This window comes from Manis javanica, chromosome 7, assembly GCF_040802235.1.
Source record: "Manis javanica isolate MJ-LG chromosome 7, MJ_LKY, whole genome shotgun sequence".
Taxonomy (NCBI): Eukaryota; Metazoa; Chordata; class Mammalia; order Pholidota; family Manidae; genus Manis; species Manis javanica.
In genome coordinates this window covers 128,464,486-128,480,104 of record NC_133162.1, presented here as the reverse complement: position 1 = coordinate 128,480,104, position 15,619 = coordinate 128,464,486, and the positions used below count along the sequence as shown (strand labels likewise).

Here is a 15,619-nt window from a genome sequence, read left to right as displayed (position 1 = left end):
TTTGTATTTCTGTGGTATCAATGGTAACTTCTCTTTTATTTTATTCTGTTTATTTGTGCCCTCTCTCTTTTATTTTCTTGCTGAGTCTTAGCTAAAGATTTGTCACCTTTGCTTATTTCTTTTAAAGACTCAGATCTGAGTTTCACTGATCTTTTCTATTGTCGTTTAGTCCATACTTTAATTACTTCTGTCTGAATCTTTAATATTTCTTTAGTTCTGCTAACTTTGGGCTATTTTTGTTCTTCTTGTTCTAGTTTTCTTAGTTGTAGAGTTAGATTGTTTATTTGAGATTTTTCTTGTATCTTGAGGTAGGCCTTCTCTCTTAAACTTCCTCTACCACTTCCCTCTTAAAACTGCTTTTGCTTCATCCCATAGATTTTGGACTGTTGTATTTCCATTTTCATTTTTTCCCATGAATTTATTTCTCTCCTTTGATTTCTTAATTAACTCATTGGTTTTTCAACAGGATGTTCTGTTTAATTTTCATGTATTTGTGATTTTTCTAGTTTTTTTTCTGTAATTGATTTCTAGCTTTATACCACCATGGTCAGAAAAAGTTATTGATATTTCAATAATCTTAAATTTATTGAGACTTCTTTTGTGGCCTAACATATGTTCTATCCTGGAGAATGTTCTATATGCACTAGAGAAGAATATATATCCTGCTGCTTTTGGATGGAATGTCTGTGCATATCTATTAAATTCATCTGATAGGACGTGTCTTTTAAGGCTGATGTTTCCTTCTAGATTTTCTGTCTGGATTATCTGTCCAGTGATGGAAGTGGGGCATTAACATTCCCATTATTTTCATATTGTTGTCAATTTCTCCCTTTAAGTTTGTTAATACTTGCTTTATGTATTTGGATGCTCTTATGTTGGGTGCATAAATATTTACAAATGTTATTTCTTCTTACTACATTGACTCATTTATCATTATGTAATGCTCTGCTTTGTCTTTTATTACCATCTTTGTCTTAAAGTCTATTCTGTCTGTTAATAGTATAGCTACATCAGCTTTCTTTTTGCTTCCATTTTCATCCTTTTCATGGCCTTTTTCCATCCCTTCACTTTCAGTCTGTATGTATACTTAGATCTGAAATGAGTCTCTTGTAGGCCATGGATAGATGCATTTTGTATTTTATCCATTCAGCTATTCTGTGTCTTTTGATTGGAGAATTTAGTCTATTTACATTTAAAGTAATTATTAATAGGTATATTCCTACTACCATTTTGTTTATTGTTTTCTGACTGTTTTTCTAGTTTCTGTTTCTTCTTCTCTTACTCTCTTCCCTTGTGGTTTGGTGATTTTCTTTAGTGTTATATTTAGATTCCTTTCTCATTGTTTTTTTGTGTATCTACTATAGATTTTTGCTTTGTGGTTACCATGAGGTTCACATATAACATCTTATCATTTAAGTCTATTTTAAGTTGATGATATGTTAAGTTTGAGCACATTCTAAAAACTCTACATTTTTACTCCCCACCAAATGTTGTTTTTAATGTCATGTTTTACATCTTATTTTGCATATCTCCTAACTAGTTATTATAATTATAGTTAATTTTACTGCTTTTGTCTAACTTTCATATTAGCTCTGTAACTAGTCAATCCACTACTTTTACTATATATTTACATTTGCCGTGAGATTTTTACCATCATATGTCTCCTTGTTAATACTTAGTGCCTTTTCTTTTCAGCTTAAAGAAGTCCCTTTAACATTTCTTGTAAGTCCAATTTGGTGGTGATGAACTCCCCTACCCCTTGCTTATATGGAAAACTCTTTATCTGTCCCTCAATTCTGATTAATAAACTTGCTGGGTATTCTTGGTTAGAACTTTTATCCCTTCATCACCTTGAATATATCATGCTACTCCCTTCTGTCCTGCAAAATTTCTGCTTAAAATTCAGCTGATAGTTTTATGGGGATTCCCTTGTATATGGAAAGTTGTTTTTTTTCTAGCTGCTTTTAACATTCTCTCTGTAAGTTTAACTTTTGATATTTTAAATGCAATGTAAATTGGCATGGATCTCTTTGGGTTCATCTTATTTGGAACTCTCTGTGCATCCTGGAACTGGATGTCTGTTTCCTTCCCCAGACTAGGGAAGTTTTCAGCTATTATTTCTTCACATAAGTTTTCTACCCCTTTCTCTGTCTCTCTTTTCCTTCTGGGACCCCTGTAATACCAAAGCAGATGTTATTCCACTTGATGTTGTCCTACAGACCAAAAATCAAACTCTAACTCCCAAAGTAATTGATTAGTTGGTACTAATGCCCCACCACACACACTTAGCATTATTGTTTTAATTTAACTTTATAGTTTAGAAAGTTTCAAACATATGTAAAGTAAGCAGAATCATATAATAAACCCTATTTACTCATTAGCCAATTTCAGCAGTTATCAATAGTCTATCGTGTGTGTTATTTTTACCTCCACTCACATCCACTTTTCAAATTTCACTGTTTTTTTCTCTAAGTTAAAATTTACATGAATTGAAATCATAAATATTAGCTGCACTATTTTGGCAAATGGATGAACCTTAGTAACACACACCCCTTTCAGGGTACAGAATATTTCCATCTCCCCAGAAAGTTCCCTCCCGGACTTCCTCTTTCCCCCGTCTCCCCAGTGACAACCACAGTTCTGAGTATTTTTAACCTTAGTTTTTGCCTGTTCTTGAAATTCTAAAAATGATTTCATATACTATGTAGTTTTTGTGTCCAGCTTCTTTCACTCAGCACAGTAGCTGTGAAATTCATTCATGTTACTGCCAGTATTGTTTATTGGTTCTTTTTGTTATGGTTATTCAGTAGTATTCCTTTGTATGAATTCCTTCCATGCTCTAATTTGTCCATTCTTTCTCTTGTCATGGGATAGTTTGCTTGTTTCCAATCTTGAGTTATTGTAAATAAAGCTGCTGTGAATATTTCTGTGCAAATATTTCTGTGGATATATATTTCATTCCTCTCAGGTAAAACACTTAGAAGTGGAATTATTAGATCAGAGGTAGTTATACCTTGAGCTATAAAGTTTAACCTTTTCCCAAAGTGGTTGTACTGTTGTTCCTTTTTAAATTGTATTTTTCTTTCATTTTGAATAGAAAATTAAATCAAGTGGTCAAAAAACATCCAAAAGCATAACATATGTATTGGTAAGTATCCTTTGTACTTTGTTCCCGTCTACCCCGCTGCTCCACACTGTCCCCTACAGGCAAGCATTCCCATTAGTTTCTTGTGCATTTCTTCAAGTTTTTTAAATACAGTGATGAGTAAAAGTAAACATATTTGTCCTCCTCCCTTTCCTGATAAAAAAAAAGGTGGCTTGCTCTATATATATAGCTTACAGTCTTTCCATATTGGTGAAAGAGCTTCCTTATTCTTTTTCCAAACAATTCTCTTTTGACGGCCTCTTGGGTTGGTCCTCCTCTGTATCGTATGCAATGCTGCAATGAAGAACATTGTGCCTACATCATTACATGTAGAGTAGGGATATATATGGAGTAAATTTTTAGAATAGAGTCTTAGCATTATCAGAACAAAGGTTATAGGTTATTGTAACTTTGATAATATTGTCAGATTGTGCCCCCAAATATATTGTAATATTTTGTACTACTATCAGCAATGCATGATAGTTCCCCTCGTCTATAGTCTTGGAACAGAGTACACTGTGAACGTGGATTGTTACCGTTCTCAAATATTTCAACCCAAGCATCCTGAACAGCTAAGGAAAATATACAAAAAACCCAAACCCCATGATTTTGTGAGTTGAAATTCTAAGTAGGATCTGCTACATAATTTGTGAGGACAAGTATAATACAAAAATGTGGATCCTTTGCTCAAAAATGAACAATTTCAAGATGGTAAGAGTAGAGCACAAAGCCAAACATGGGGCCCTTCTAAGCATGTGGCTCCATCCAACAGCACAGGCGGTGAGCACCTGGAAGTGTCCCTGATCCTAAGCAATATAAAGAAAACAAAAAATCTTTAAATAAGTGCCTATTTTATCTTAAAACTTGATGCACATTTTTGCACTCCATATGATAATTATGTTCTAAATTACTTGCATAGATCCAAACTGACCTTTCAGGATGGCATATCATATTGTGTGGCATTGCTCCCTGGCAACCACATGGCCCCACATACAGTCTGATGAGAGAACTCTAGGTGAGAGTTCTCAGAACTGCTTTGTTCCGTATAAGCTTTTTAACACAAATCATATAAATACAGGGTGACCACTTCCCCTACCTCATATATAAATAACTGAACAACTGCAGTGATGGGAATTGAAGACCAAGTGGAAGCTGGTATTTGGACAGTCACTGGAATAAAAGCCAAAAGTCCAAATTGCACTTGGTGTTTGTCTTAACTTCTAAAAACTCATGTGCATTAAGGAACTTGATTTGCCCCCCTGCAGAGGAGAGCAATGCCTATACAGTGGGGTCTGAATGCTTCTGCTTTCTCAGAATGCTTACCATTATGGTGTTGGAAACGCCCACAAATCAATGTTGGTGGACTGGAGACAGAGCTAGAGGGAATTTCCTGAAAGAACTTGGAATGGTTACTTTTGAAATAACAGAAAGCAAGTGGGATAGAGGGAAAGAAAACTTTTGGAGTGAGATATTGGGAATGAGAATTTACTGAGATGCCAGGGGCTGTGTTAAGTGGTATATATATATATATACATCATCTACAGAGCTCCCTGGTTAGGGAGCTTACCTCCAGGAACAGGTAGCATCTGAAAAGGAAGAGAGACAGACAAGGAGACAGAGACAGAGAGATAAGGAAAGCAAAAGGAAGCGAGGCAGAGAAAAACAGAACTGAATGCCAAACAATTAGTAAAAATATAACCAACATACTTATGAGGATTGAGGTGGGAGAGAACAGTTTGATCATATATTAAACTAACCCACACTTTCAAGCCGTTACCATATTTATAAACTTTAATCCAGTTGGCCCTGAGGCCTGCCACCATTCTTTGCTCTTTCGCCCCCTCTGCTGGTGGTGCTAAAGAAGCAGCCTCGGGTCAAAATACAGCAAGCGCCAGGGAGACGAAGAAAATGAGATGGGTATTTAATACAGTCGTGATTGTCAAACTTTAATAAGCATATGAATTGTCTGGGAATCTTGGTAAAATCTGATTCTTATTCAGTAAGTCTAGGTGTTGGGCCTGAGAGTCTGCATTTCTAGCAATCTCCCGGGTGATGTTGGTCCTCAAACCACTGAAGTGATCACACTCTGTCTCTTAAATCAAGTAGATCATTAAAGTCCTAAATGGTAGACCACGAAGCTCAGGACGTATGACGTTGAGTATCTCATCTCAACAGTTTTCCTCACATCTCATTCTTTTGGAAATTAGTGTCCAGGTCTCTTATTAGTAGAGAGTCTTAAATACCTATTAGAAGGAAAAAGAAATACTAGACTGTGTCTTATTATCATCACCTATCTTGGACGGTTAATCCTGATTTTGCATTACTCTTCTGCCTAAATCCAATTTACTACAATAAGACACATTGGGTCTTAACTGATATTCTTTAAAATTCCCTACCAAAATAACACAAATTAATTCCGTTCAGTGGGTAAGAGAATATTCTTAGAATGTGTTGAGTGAACGATTTATTATTTGGGTAGGTTGAAGGATGAATTGATTATTATACTCAGATAAATTCATAACTAAATAGGAAACAAGGACTTGTAAGACCCTCAAATGAGGCCATGGCTCAAAGTGCAGTTTGCCGTGGACTAGGTACGAGCCAGTCCTTTTGTCTTCAGCATCAAAATTCACTTTAGAGCACTTACGTGATTTCATGCCTGACCGAGAGTGAAAGTGAATTTCCAAACTGCCCTTTCCATTCTGAACAACAGCGGAAAAAAAAAAAAGGCACAAAAGTAAATATGAAGTTTCCTGGTCTCTGAGGTTCCACGCAATGTTAGCGTAGAATGCAGATGAGCAAAGTGAGTGGGCGAGTGAAATCATTTGTGACAATAACTCATTATTTACAGATGAGAAATTTATATTGTCAGCGTAATATCTGCGAAGCTAAACAACTCTGGAGTGTATATAAAAGCAGGGCATTTGGGTGCAGAAGTACGGCGCTCAGGACCAGCACATCCGAAGTTCCGAAAGAGGGTTAGCTCTCTCTGCACCTGCTCCGCGCCACATCTGGGTTGGAAGGTAAGATTAATATCGAGTGATTGTTAAGATTAAGTACTTCTCTGGGAAAAGTTAAGTATTTTTTTTTTAGGGGCAAAGCATTATACATTATAGTATTGTTCTTTGATCTTATACTTTATTACTAAGAATATGAAGGACAGAATTGAGATTAAAGAGTGATATAAAATGCATTTACACATAGCTCAATAAAGCCGCCAAGTGAGTCGGAGAAATAATTCAGTGCGAAGATAGAAAAGAAAAAGAAAAACAAAGATTCTAATCAATGCACTTGTTACAATATTCAACTGTTAGGAGAACTGCATTTTTAAAATAAGTGGTAACATTTTGAAAAATAAATATTTTTCCTTGGATTTGATAAATGTGTATACTGCTTTGAACAGAAGGCGTCTTTTAAATTCAGCAGAAATGTGTCCATTAGAGAGGCTATAACAGCAATTGCTTCTTACCAGTGAAAATGTATGGTTTTCCAAAAGAGCAGAATCAATACCATCTTTCAAATGTTCAAATTTCTGATAAGTCTATCAAAAAATCAAAGTCCATGAAATCAGTTCTTTGTAAATAAGACATAGCATGTTTGGTGCGGAGAACAAAGATTGCCGATTTGGGGGAATTATTTGACTGTAACTGAGTAAAACCGCAGATTAATAATTATTTACTATATATTGAGGACCAAGAGTAATAAATAAAATACCCAAAATGTCCATATTCTGACATGAAATGTTAGTAAATCTCTTTAGAAAAAAAAAACAGATGTTCTAAAGTACCTGTTTAAGCTCTTAAGGACCAAGAACAATTTTACAAAGATCTTCAATGGAGTAAATGATTAAATGGTGTATTTTTTCCACACATACTAGGACCTATGAGAGAAAATGAGCTAATCAACTTAGAAAGTGTTTATTTGGCCTAAAACACCAATATATAGTTAGGGATACAATATAACGTCTCCTTGCCTAGGTGTTAAGGTTAATCTTTCTAAAAGACTTTCTACACAGGGGATACTCTTCTTACCATATTTTCCTTTTACATTTGAGTGGAAATGTGTGATTTTTGCAAAACTGCAGATTCTCTCCTTAGGCTACTTAGTAACTGGAAATTATTCTCTTATTGAAAAAGATGTTGATACTGAAATAACAAATAAAATAGTTGTTTTCTCAGTAGTGGTAGTCAATCAATTAAACTTGCTTTTGTATTTTTCACAGTTCTGTAGTCTATCATGAAATGGATAAATAAGATTTTCAAAATCACTTCCTTCTTCAGTAAAACTCATTTTACTGCCCATAGAGGACTGACTGTTCACTTCTGAATGGTTGTTTCTTCTTCTGTCAGCTTCCCCAGCAGCAGAGTATTACCTGCTCTAAACCTGCCACCATAGAACATAATAAAAGCTACTGTAAAACCTTTAGAGACTTTTCATGGAAGGAATGACTTAGGACTAAACCAACTTTCCAACAGTGGTGAAATCTTAAAAAGAAATACTTGATTCATTTTTTTTTAATTCCTGAAAGCATAAATTCATAATTAAGGATTATAATCAGAAGACCCTACCTACATATATGGCAACATTTTCACAACTCACCTATTGGATAAACTCAACCACAGAATGCCTAATTAGCAATTTAATGTTAATGCATAAAGAAGGGTGAATATGTAATTCCTATTTTTGTTGCTTTGTCTAATTGACCACTTAATCTAAAAAGACAATATTTCAAAGAAATACTGCAGGTATTACAGCCTTCATGTTTTAGTACCAAAGAGAGATAGTAAATATGGCTACAATGTTACAGAAAAGATTGATGGTTTAAAATGATAATATTTATAAAATCCTTATTTCAAACCAAATGCCATTTGCTAAAAATACTCTTTCAAATTATTTATGGTTAAGCACGATCAAACTTGGATTGAAATCCCCACTTCTCAAAGTAAACATGGTCGGATTTGAAAGTAGCAGAATGAAGTCCAGGACAAATACTGGACTTGAGGTTTCCATTCAGAAAATAGAGGAGCTTTCTCTGGGGGGCACATGCTGCCTCACATTCACGTGGGTCCCCGTCCCATCCACACCGCATCATGTCCATAACATCCTATGGCTTCACGGAGCATCTGCTTGTGATATGAGGACAAGCAACCAGGTGTACCCTACAACCAGGTCCAGGGGGTCACGAGCAGCGAATGACGTGTCCTGGACTGAGTCCAGTTATAAAACAACCTGGGGACTTCTGAGACTTCAGACTCAAGCATTAATTTTCTTTCTGACAGTCATCTCTTCGTTTCTTAGTTGTGACTGTTCAAGTTGCCAGAAGCATTATTTCTTGTTGCAAATTGCTTGTCTTTAAAATGATTTTTTTTCCCTTTAATTTAGAACAGGTCAAATCACCCTAAAATACCTCAAATCTGTTGGCCGCTTTATAATTACAAAGTCTAGACCAAGTTACACTATTTAAAATATAAATGAATAATACATCTGAACCGACAGCTGGTATGCCAAGTTGTAGCCTGAGGCTGCTTTAAGCTGGTTGAAATGCGGTATAATGTAAATGCTTGGAAGTGAAGGACTATTAATTGAAAGCCAGACTGATAGTGAAAGGGGTGGCATTATGGATAAGGTGCCATTCAGGCGAACCATATGTAGCATATCATCTACAGAGGATATTTTAAATGTTTATTGTGGACATTTTTAATTTCAAGTCTGGAAGTGAGCCTTCTAATCATTAACACAAGTGTCCTACCATCATGAAAAAGCTTAATGGTGGAACGTATCTTTTGTGTCCTTGTTTTTCACCACCAAGAAAATCTGGGGAAGAATAACATCTACTATTTGAAATGAAGCTGAAAGTATTATCAAAATAAAATTGATGACTAGCCTTTTCTTCCTATTTGTAATATCTACTCAGTGAGAATAGAGCTAATTTCACCTGATGTGTTGAAATATGGTTGCTTATCTCCCCCTACCTACTTCCCTGCCCTTGACTCTGTGCTCCAACAGGCAGCAAAAATGAAAAGCATTTACTTTGCGCTTGGATTGCTTGTCATGCTGGTGCAAGGCAGCTGGCAACGTTCCCTTCAAGACAGAGAGGACCAAGCCGGGTATGACATCTTTATACTAACAAAGCACTGTGGGTTAGAGGGCAGCCTGTAAAGACTGTGGCTAGTGAGTAGGTCTCAGTACTTAAGAGTAAAGACTCCGTACAATTTCCAAATGTTTAAGGTCTCATTGGGATAAAGGCTTTTCCGAAGTAGAATCAGAGTATGTGTGTTTTGTGACTAAAGGGGTAAGCAATGTGGAAAATGTGTTACATGGGAAATTACAGCTCTTTGAAATCTTTAGCTGATCCTATCTATCCATCCACTACTCACACACTGCATGGCAGATTATTTAATAATTCATACCAAGTTTTTCTTTTTTGTTTGTTTTAAAAAATAACATTTCTTGATAATTGTGAAAGTCATAAATGTTCACGGTAGAATATATGAAAAAAAAACTAAGTACTCAAAATTTACTATCTAGAAAAAGCTATTCATAATTTTAAAATTTGATGTATTACTTCCCTGTATTCTATGTGTAGGTATATAAATATACCTCAGATCATTACATGGCTTTATATTATTCTTTTTCTCTTAGCATTGTATTATTAGCTTGTCTTATATAATTAAAATACCTATTAAATGTATGATATTTAATGACTGCATACTATTTGATCTCATAAATGTACCATATTTATTTAGCTATTCTTCTTTATTAAACACTTAAGAGTTCAAATTTTCCTACAAAGAATGCTGCAAATAACATTTTTTTCCTACAGTTCTTACTATTATCTGAGGATAGATTTCTAGTAGTAGAATTACTGTGTCAAAGAGTTTAAATGAGTTTAAATCTTTAATGATATCTTACCAACTTGCTTTACAGAAAAGTCATACACCCACACACTCCCATTAGCAGTATGGAAGTACTCCTCTTATACCATCCTCCCAAGTATTCAATCTTGAATAACTTGACAGGTAAAAATAATGTCTCATTTCTATTTATGAGTATTGATCACATTGAATATTTCCCCTTATTTGCCATATTGACCAACTGTTGATTACTGGCATGCAGATTATCCACTATACAGTGTCAAATTGCCAAGTACACTTTTTCTGGTCTTTCTTTAAACTTTTAATCATCTTTATTCCACCATCAGTTACCACATAGCCAGGTAATTGAGCTACTTTTTTATATTAATATATGCCAAACTGAATTGGGACCATACATCTACCCCAGACAAATGATGTGGCATTCTTCACTCTTTTAAAATAATCGAATCATTGCTCTCTTCTCTCATTATAAGCATGATCATGAGTAGATGCATTAGTTGAGGGAGAAAAAAGATTTATTTAATCCTATTTCAGAAAGAGAGGAAACAGTTGAAAAATCTGTTATTGGAATTCAGAATCAGAGTGTATTCAACTCTAATAAAATGGGATGCTTAAGGCAAGCAGGGTCTCTCTGAACCACCCGCTGAAATAGTCCAGGCACCTGCCTTCCAGCTTCATGTGGTCCTGCGTTGCGTAGAAAAGACGCTCCTCAGTCCTGCAGAGAGATTTCGTTGCACTAATCACTGCCTTCTCAGATCATTTCCGGCTCTGAGGTCAGACCAGCTCACTGACCTCCAGCAAATGGATAAAGACAAGCGCCATTCTCAGGGTACATTCACCAGCGACTACACCAAGTACCTGGATGCCTTACGTGCCCAGGAATTCGTACAGTGGCTGATGAACAACAAGAGGAACAAGTAAGCGCCTGAGCCCGGTCCTAAATTCGCACGTGAATGTGGTATGTCCAAAATACCTCCTGACTTTCTTACCACGTTCATCAATCAAACAGTGCACATAAGCTCTTTTCAATTTGGGTGATTTTCAAGGTTAGTGATGCTATCGTTTGCATTATTGCACAGAATGGCCCACATCCTCACCCTGCCAACCCCCTTACCCACCCTGCAATGGGACGTAGACTTGAGATTATTTTCACAGCTGTGGTCTTGACAATATATACTCTTGCCCATTTCCCTTTACAACTGAAAGCTGACTTGTTGGACCTGTAAGGTTAGAAATCCAATTTCTGACCAAAAGATAGAGCAAATTCCACATTCTCTTGTAGGGCTCAAACTCATGACTGTGATCACATTCAGGGTATCCCCTCGCCAAGTTAATCATGGTAAGGAGTGGAAACAGATGCAGTCTTTTTCTTGTAGAATACAATCCAAGATACACATTTAAAATTACAGCCTAGCTGCACAGCATAAAGAGAGAAGAAGGCAAATAAGAACACAAGCCATGCGTGAGGCATACATTTTAATGTTGGATTTTCTCTGACAGTGTTGGGTTTTTTGCTGCATCTAGGCTACTGGAGGAAATCATCCCCAAGGGTTTCACAGAGATGGTGGAATTTCACAATTTCTTTGGAGTGTGTCCCACAAGGGGAAGGGACTTATGCATGCAAAGTAGCTGAAGGAATCTAAAAATCAGGGAAAGGGCACAGATTTGTCTGCAAAGAATGGAAAAGGGAGAGGGAAGAGCATGAGCTAGCAGGGGGAAGAGGAGGGGCGGAGTAGTTGACCCAAAGTTCTGAGTGGGGGTGCGTGGCTGCAGGAAAGATGGTGCTCACGGTCAGAGCAGACACTGGGAGAAGTGCCCGAGAAGGACTGAGGGTGGGTCCACTGGTGAAGAGTGGGGTTTCACCGATCTGAGAAAAAGTGGAAATGGTTGTCATTTCTAGAAAGGGAATGCCCCACCTTGGTAAACTAATGTAAAACGGTCCTCACTCTCAGGTGGTTTCTCTTGTGTGTCTGAAATGAAAGCTTCTAGGGATCATGTAGGCCAGGGAAGCTGAGGAGAGCTGATCAGCCACCCCCACAGAGCGCTCTGTGCACACTTGAGGCTGCATGGGGTCCTCTTAGCTCTCCTCGTTGCTAGCCCCATCACGTGTTTCCTTTAATCAGTATCATGTGATCCTTTTGATGCCATTCTGAGGTGGTCCTCTGCTTTCCCTTGAATCGATTAACTAACTTGGACCCCATACTACTGATAACAAACAGCTGTCTTGTTTGTAAGTAACATAGCACAGTGGGTAGCCCTCACATATTGTGACTTCAGTAAATGCATGTTTAATAATCAATGGCACAGATAAGCAGGGTTGGTGGAAATGGGTGCCCTGGGTGGAGTGCAGGAGCATCAGCCCCTCTGGTTGTTAGTAGTTCTCTCCCATCAACCTTCAATCCGGATAATGCAGCCTTCAGATAAGTCCCCTAGCCACCCTTGCTCCCAGATTTCCCAAAACCCTTCTACACAGAATCCCGACCCCAAAGCTGCCTGTGTGGCTAGGTGAGAACCATATTGCCGAAGAGACAGATCTCCAATTTAACTTTCACATTTCTTTCAGGAGTAACATTGCCAAACGTCATGATGAATTTGAGAGACATGCTGAAGGGACCTTTACCAGTGATGTCAGTTCTTACTTGGAAGGCCAAGCTGCCAAGGAATTCATTGCTTGGCTGGTGAAAGGCCGAGGAAGGCGGGAGTAAGTCTGTATATTCTTATTTAACATTTTTTTTCTTGCTTGAGGCTAAAAACTTAGACTACAGTTATCTATATATGGATCTGGATTACAGAAGCAATCAGGATAGTCTCACAAAGTAAGAAATAAGTAAGGAAATAATTCCTATTGGGGGACACAGTCTACAAACGTCTAGTGTTTTATCTTTGGCCGCAAGTGTTCATTTTACTTATGATAAATGATTATCTCCTCTAACAGTTTTGTTACAATTAGGGTATGAATTTGTCAGTCCAGGACACTTTTGATAATAAATGGAATGCTTTTGATGAATACCTCAGGACAACACACTGCAGCTAGTTCTGTCCCAGGAAAACTAGGGATAAGCAATAGGAAGAAATAATGCTGAAAACTTAAGGTTTAAATATTTACATATGGGACAACATATATATTTATGTTAGTAAATATTCAGCTAAAAATGTAATGAAGACTAAAAGGAACCAAATTTAAGATGTTGAAAATGAGGCTAAGGCTTTTAGAGACTTTCTTGGAACTTACCACAACCAAACAGACCCCTGAACCATCTCATTTTCTCATGATCATTTTGATTGACATTTGAAATATTCCAGGCAGGAAATTCATGTCCAACTCCATGTTTTTTATAGTGAGATTTAAAACAAGCTTACTGAGACTTGAAGAGATCCCAAGACAAAAGGGAACTAGTACCGTTGCTGATTTTTAAAACATTAATGATCAAAACCAAAACTAATGGTAACCTAGGCATTTACACTGGATGAGATATTTGCAGTGTTCTAAGGGAATACCAAAATATTGGCTCCATTAAAACTGATCAAAGAAGAAATCTAACACAGATCAAGCTTTAATCCCTTAATACTGTATTTTTCAAGGCTGCTCTGATAATCACTCATTTTATAAGATACACATTTTTCTGCATTCAAGACAAATGAACAGTTTCAATAATAACTTCTGCATTGCTGATGTACTAAAATCTTTGAAGTGGCCTGGAATATTGCAAAGGGCAGGAAGTTTTGAAGGCTTGGTGTCAGATCCCAGCTCTGCTTTCAGCTACCTAAACCAAGCATGCTGGTTTCTATGAGGCTTTTCACAGTAGGCTGTCTGTAAATAAAAGCTTACTGTTTCCTCAGTTACCCTCACACTTGCTACCAGTGGCAGCCAATCGATAAGCATCCGCTTTAAACATTTAACCGAGTACCGATTTTACCCCTCCCCCTCAGTTTCCCAGAAGAGGTCGCCATTGTTGAAGAACTCCGTCGTAGGCACGCCGATGGCTCTTTCTCTGATGAGATGAACACAGTTCTTGACAATCTTGCCACCAGGGACTTTATAAACTGGTTGCTTCAGACCAAAATTACTGAGAGGTGACAGTATTTTATTCAATCTGAAAACCAAAACTTCTATAAATATTATCACACTGCTACAGGTTGTTCTCTATGTGGGGGAAGGAGTCTGCTCTTTTGATATATAATCAAAATTATGAATCATTTAAGAGGACATCATTATATTCATTTTTTATCATAGTTTTATCCAATCACCCATTTATTCCAAAACATTTCCTAAATGTCAAAAAGGGGCGAAGCATTAGGAACACAGATATTAATAAAACATGGAGATGTTATGTCATTAACATATTATCACATTACAAATTGCTGTATATGTCGAAATTTTAGCACAGAGCAAAAGCTTAGTATTTTATGGTATTATCAACTTAATGTAATCATGTGGCAGCAAAAATCTAAACGCTAAAATTAGCTTATCTTAATGGGTTGTAATTGCTTTTTATAGTTATTCATAAATTTTACATTTATTGATAGGGGAACTTTAGGATAAGTCATCTTTGAATGCAAATATTTGAAGATTCCAAAAGATGAAGGGATTTGTAAGCTGAAAATTGATGAGTGACTTTTAGCAAAATAAATCATTAAAATAGTTCCTAAATTAACTACATCATCTGGGCATTATAGCTATATTAAATCACTGTCCTTTTTTTTCTTTTCTCTCTAGGAAGTAAGTATGTCAGTGTTCAAGATCATCTTCACATTACCTGCCAGCTGCATGGGATGTTGGACATTTTAAGCTCTGTAGATTTAGGAAGTGTATTCTGAAACCATATTGCTTTACATGCCATTAAAGGAATACTCACTTAATATTGTAAAAGGAATAAACGATATCAAAATATTCCTCCAATAAGAGCCTTAATATATGAAAGTTCAGAATTCTCTTTATTTTCTTCTTATTTTGGGGTACCCTAACCTGCTTACATTTAGCAATGAAATCACTTTTCTATGATATAGTTTGTACACATAAATTTTTCCAATCACAACCTCTCTGCATTATGAGGGAAGGACTAGAAGCCACACTGGTGAAACTGCTAAGTGAATTTTGTTCTTGAAACTTTTGTCACAAAAATACTCAGCTTTCAGTATATCAAAGATAGACTTAAATAAAATTCTCAAGCTTCTTTACCATTGTCTGTTTTCTCTCTTCTTCATGTTCCCACTCCTTCCAAACACTGCTTCGTCCTTAGCTGATAACCTATAAGCCACTCTGGGGCCCAGACATGGCTTCACATTTTGAATGACTGCACAGTGCTTTAACGTGTTGAACCAACACTGGAAAATCAAGGTGTTTTTTATAGAAATATATTGATTTCTGACTTCTCTTGAAAAACTAGGTCATCAGATAATATTAGACCTAGAAAACAAATCTTTCCTGGAGGTTGAGTCCCAGCGGTCTCCTTCTGAAGCCTCATATATATGCTCTTTGGTTCACTATTGGGCCCCCTACACACGAATTCACAAGCACACACACCCACAGGCACACGTGCACACAGTGCATACATGTGTGTGCTCACGCACCCACACCAAATTATGTAAGAATGTAGGC

The 15,619-nt window shown here is 36.7% G+C and overlaps 1 protein-coding gene across 2 annotated transcripts; it reads left to right on the top strand.

Annotated features, from left to right (window-relative positions):
• Positions 1–5,948: 5,948 nt before the first annotated feature.
• GCG (glucagon) lies at positions 5,949–15,188 on the top strand. 2 transcript variants are annotated; one of them, XM_073241560.1, is made up of 6 exons: positions 5,949–6,168; positions 9,152–9,252; positions 10,776–10,937; positions 12,584–12,721; positions 13,951–14,094; positions 14,738–15,188. In XM_073241560.1, the coding sequence occupies exons 2-6, from the start codon at positions 9,161–9,163 to the stop codon at positions 14,742–14,744; spliced, it is 543 nt and encodes a 180-aa protein (XP_073097661.1). In that variant the 5' UTR covers positions 5,949–6,168; positions 9,152–9,160; the 3' UTR covers positions 14,745–15,188. The 2 variants fall into 2 exon arrangements, with proteins under 2 accessions (XP_073097661.1, XP_073097662.1); XM_073241561.1 differs by lacking the exon at positions 14,738–15,188 and having other exon boundaries at positions 6,015–6,168; positions 13,951–14,098.
• Positions 15,189–15,619: the final 431 nt, after the last annotated feature.

Bases quoted from the DNA above. Each gene is read 5' to 3' on its own strand.
- GCG (XM_073241560.1), top strand. From the start codon at position 9,161: ATGAAAAGCATTTACTTTGCGCTTGGATTGCTTGTCATGCTGGTGCAA. The intron at 9,253-10,775 runs GTATGACATCTT...CTGCCTTCTCAG, and splicing joins GACAGAGAGGACCAAGCCGG to ATCATTTCCGGCTCTGAGGT. The intron at 10,938-12,583 runs GTAAGCGCCTGA...CATTTCTTTCAG, and splicing joins ATGAACAACAAGAGGAACAA to GAGTAACATTGCCAAACGTC.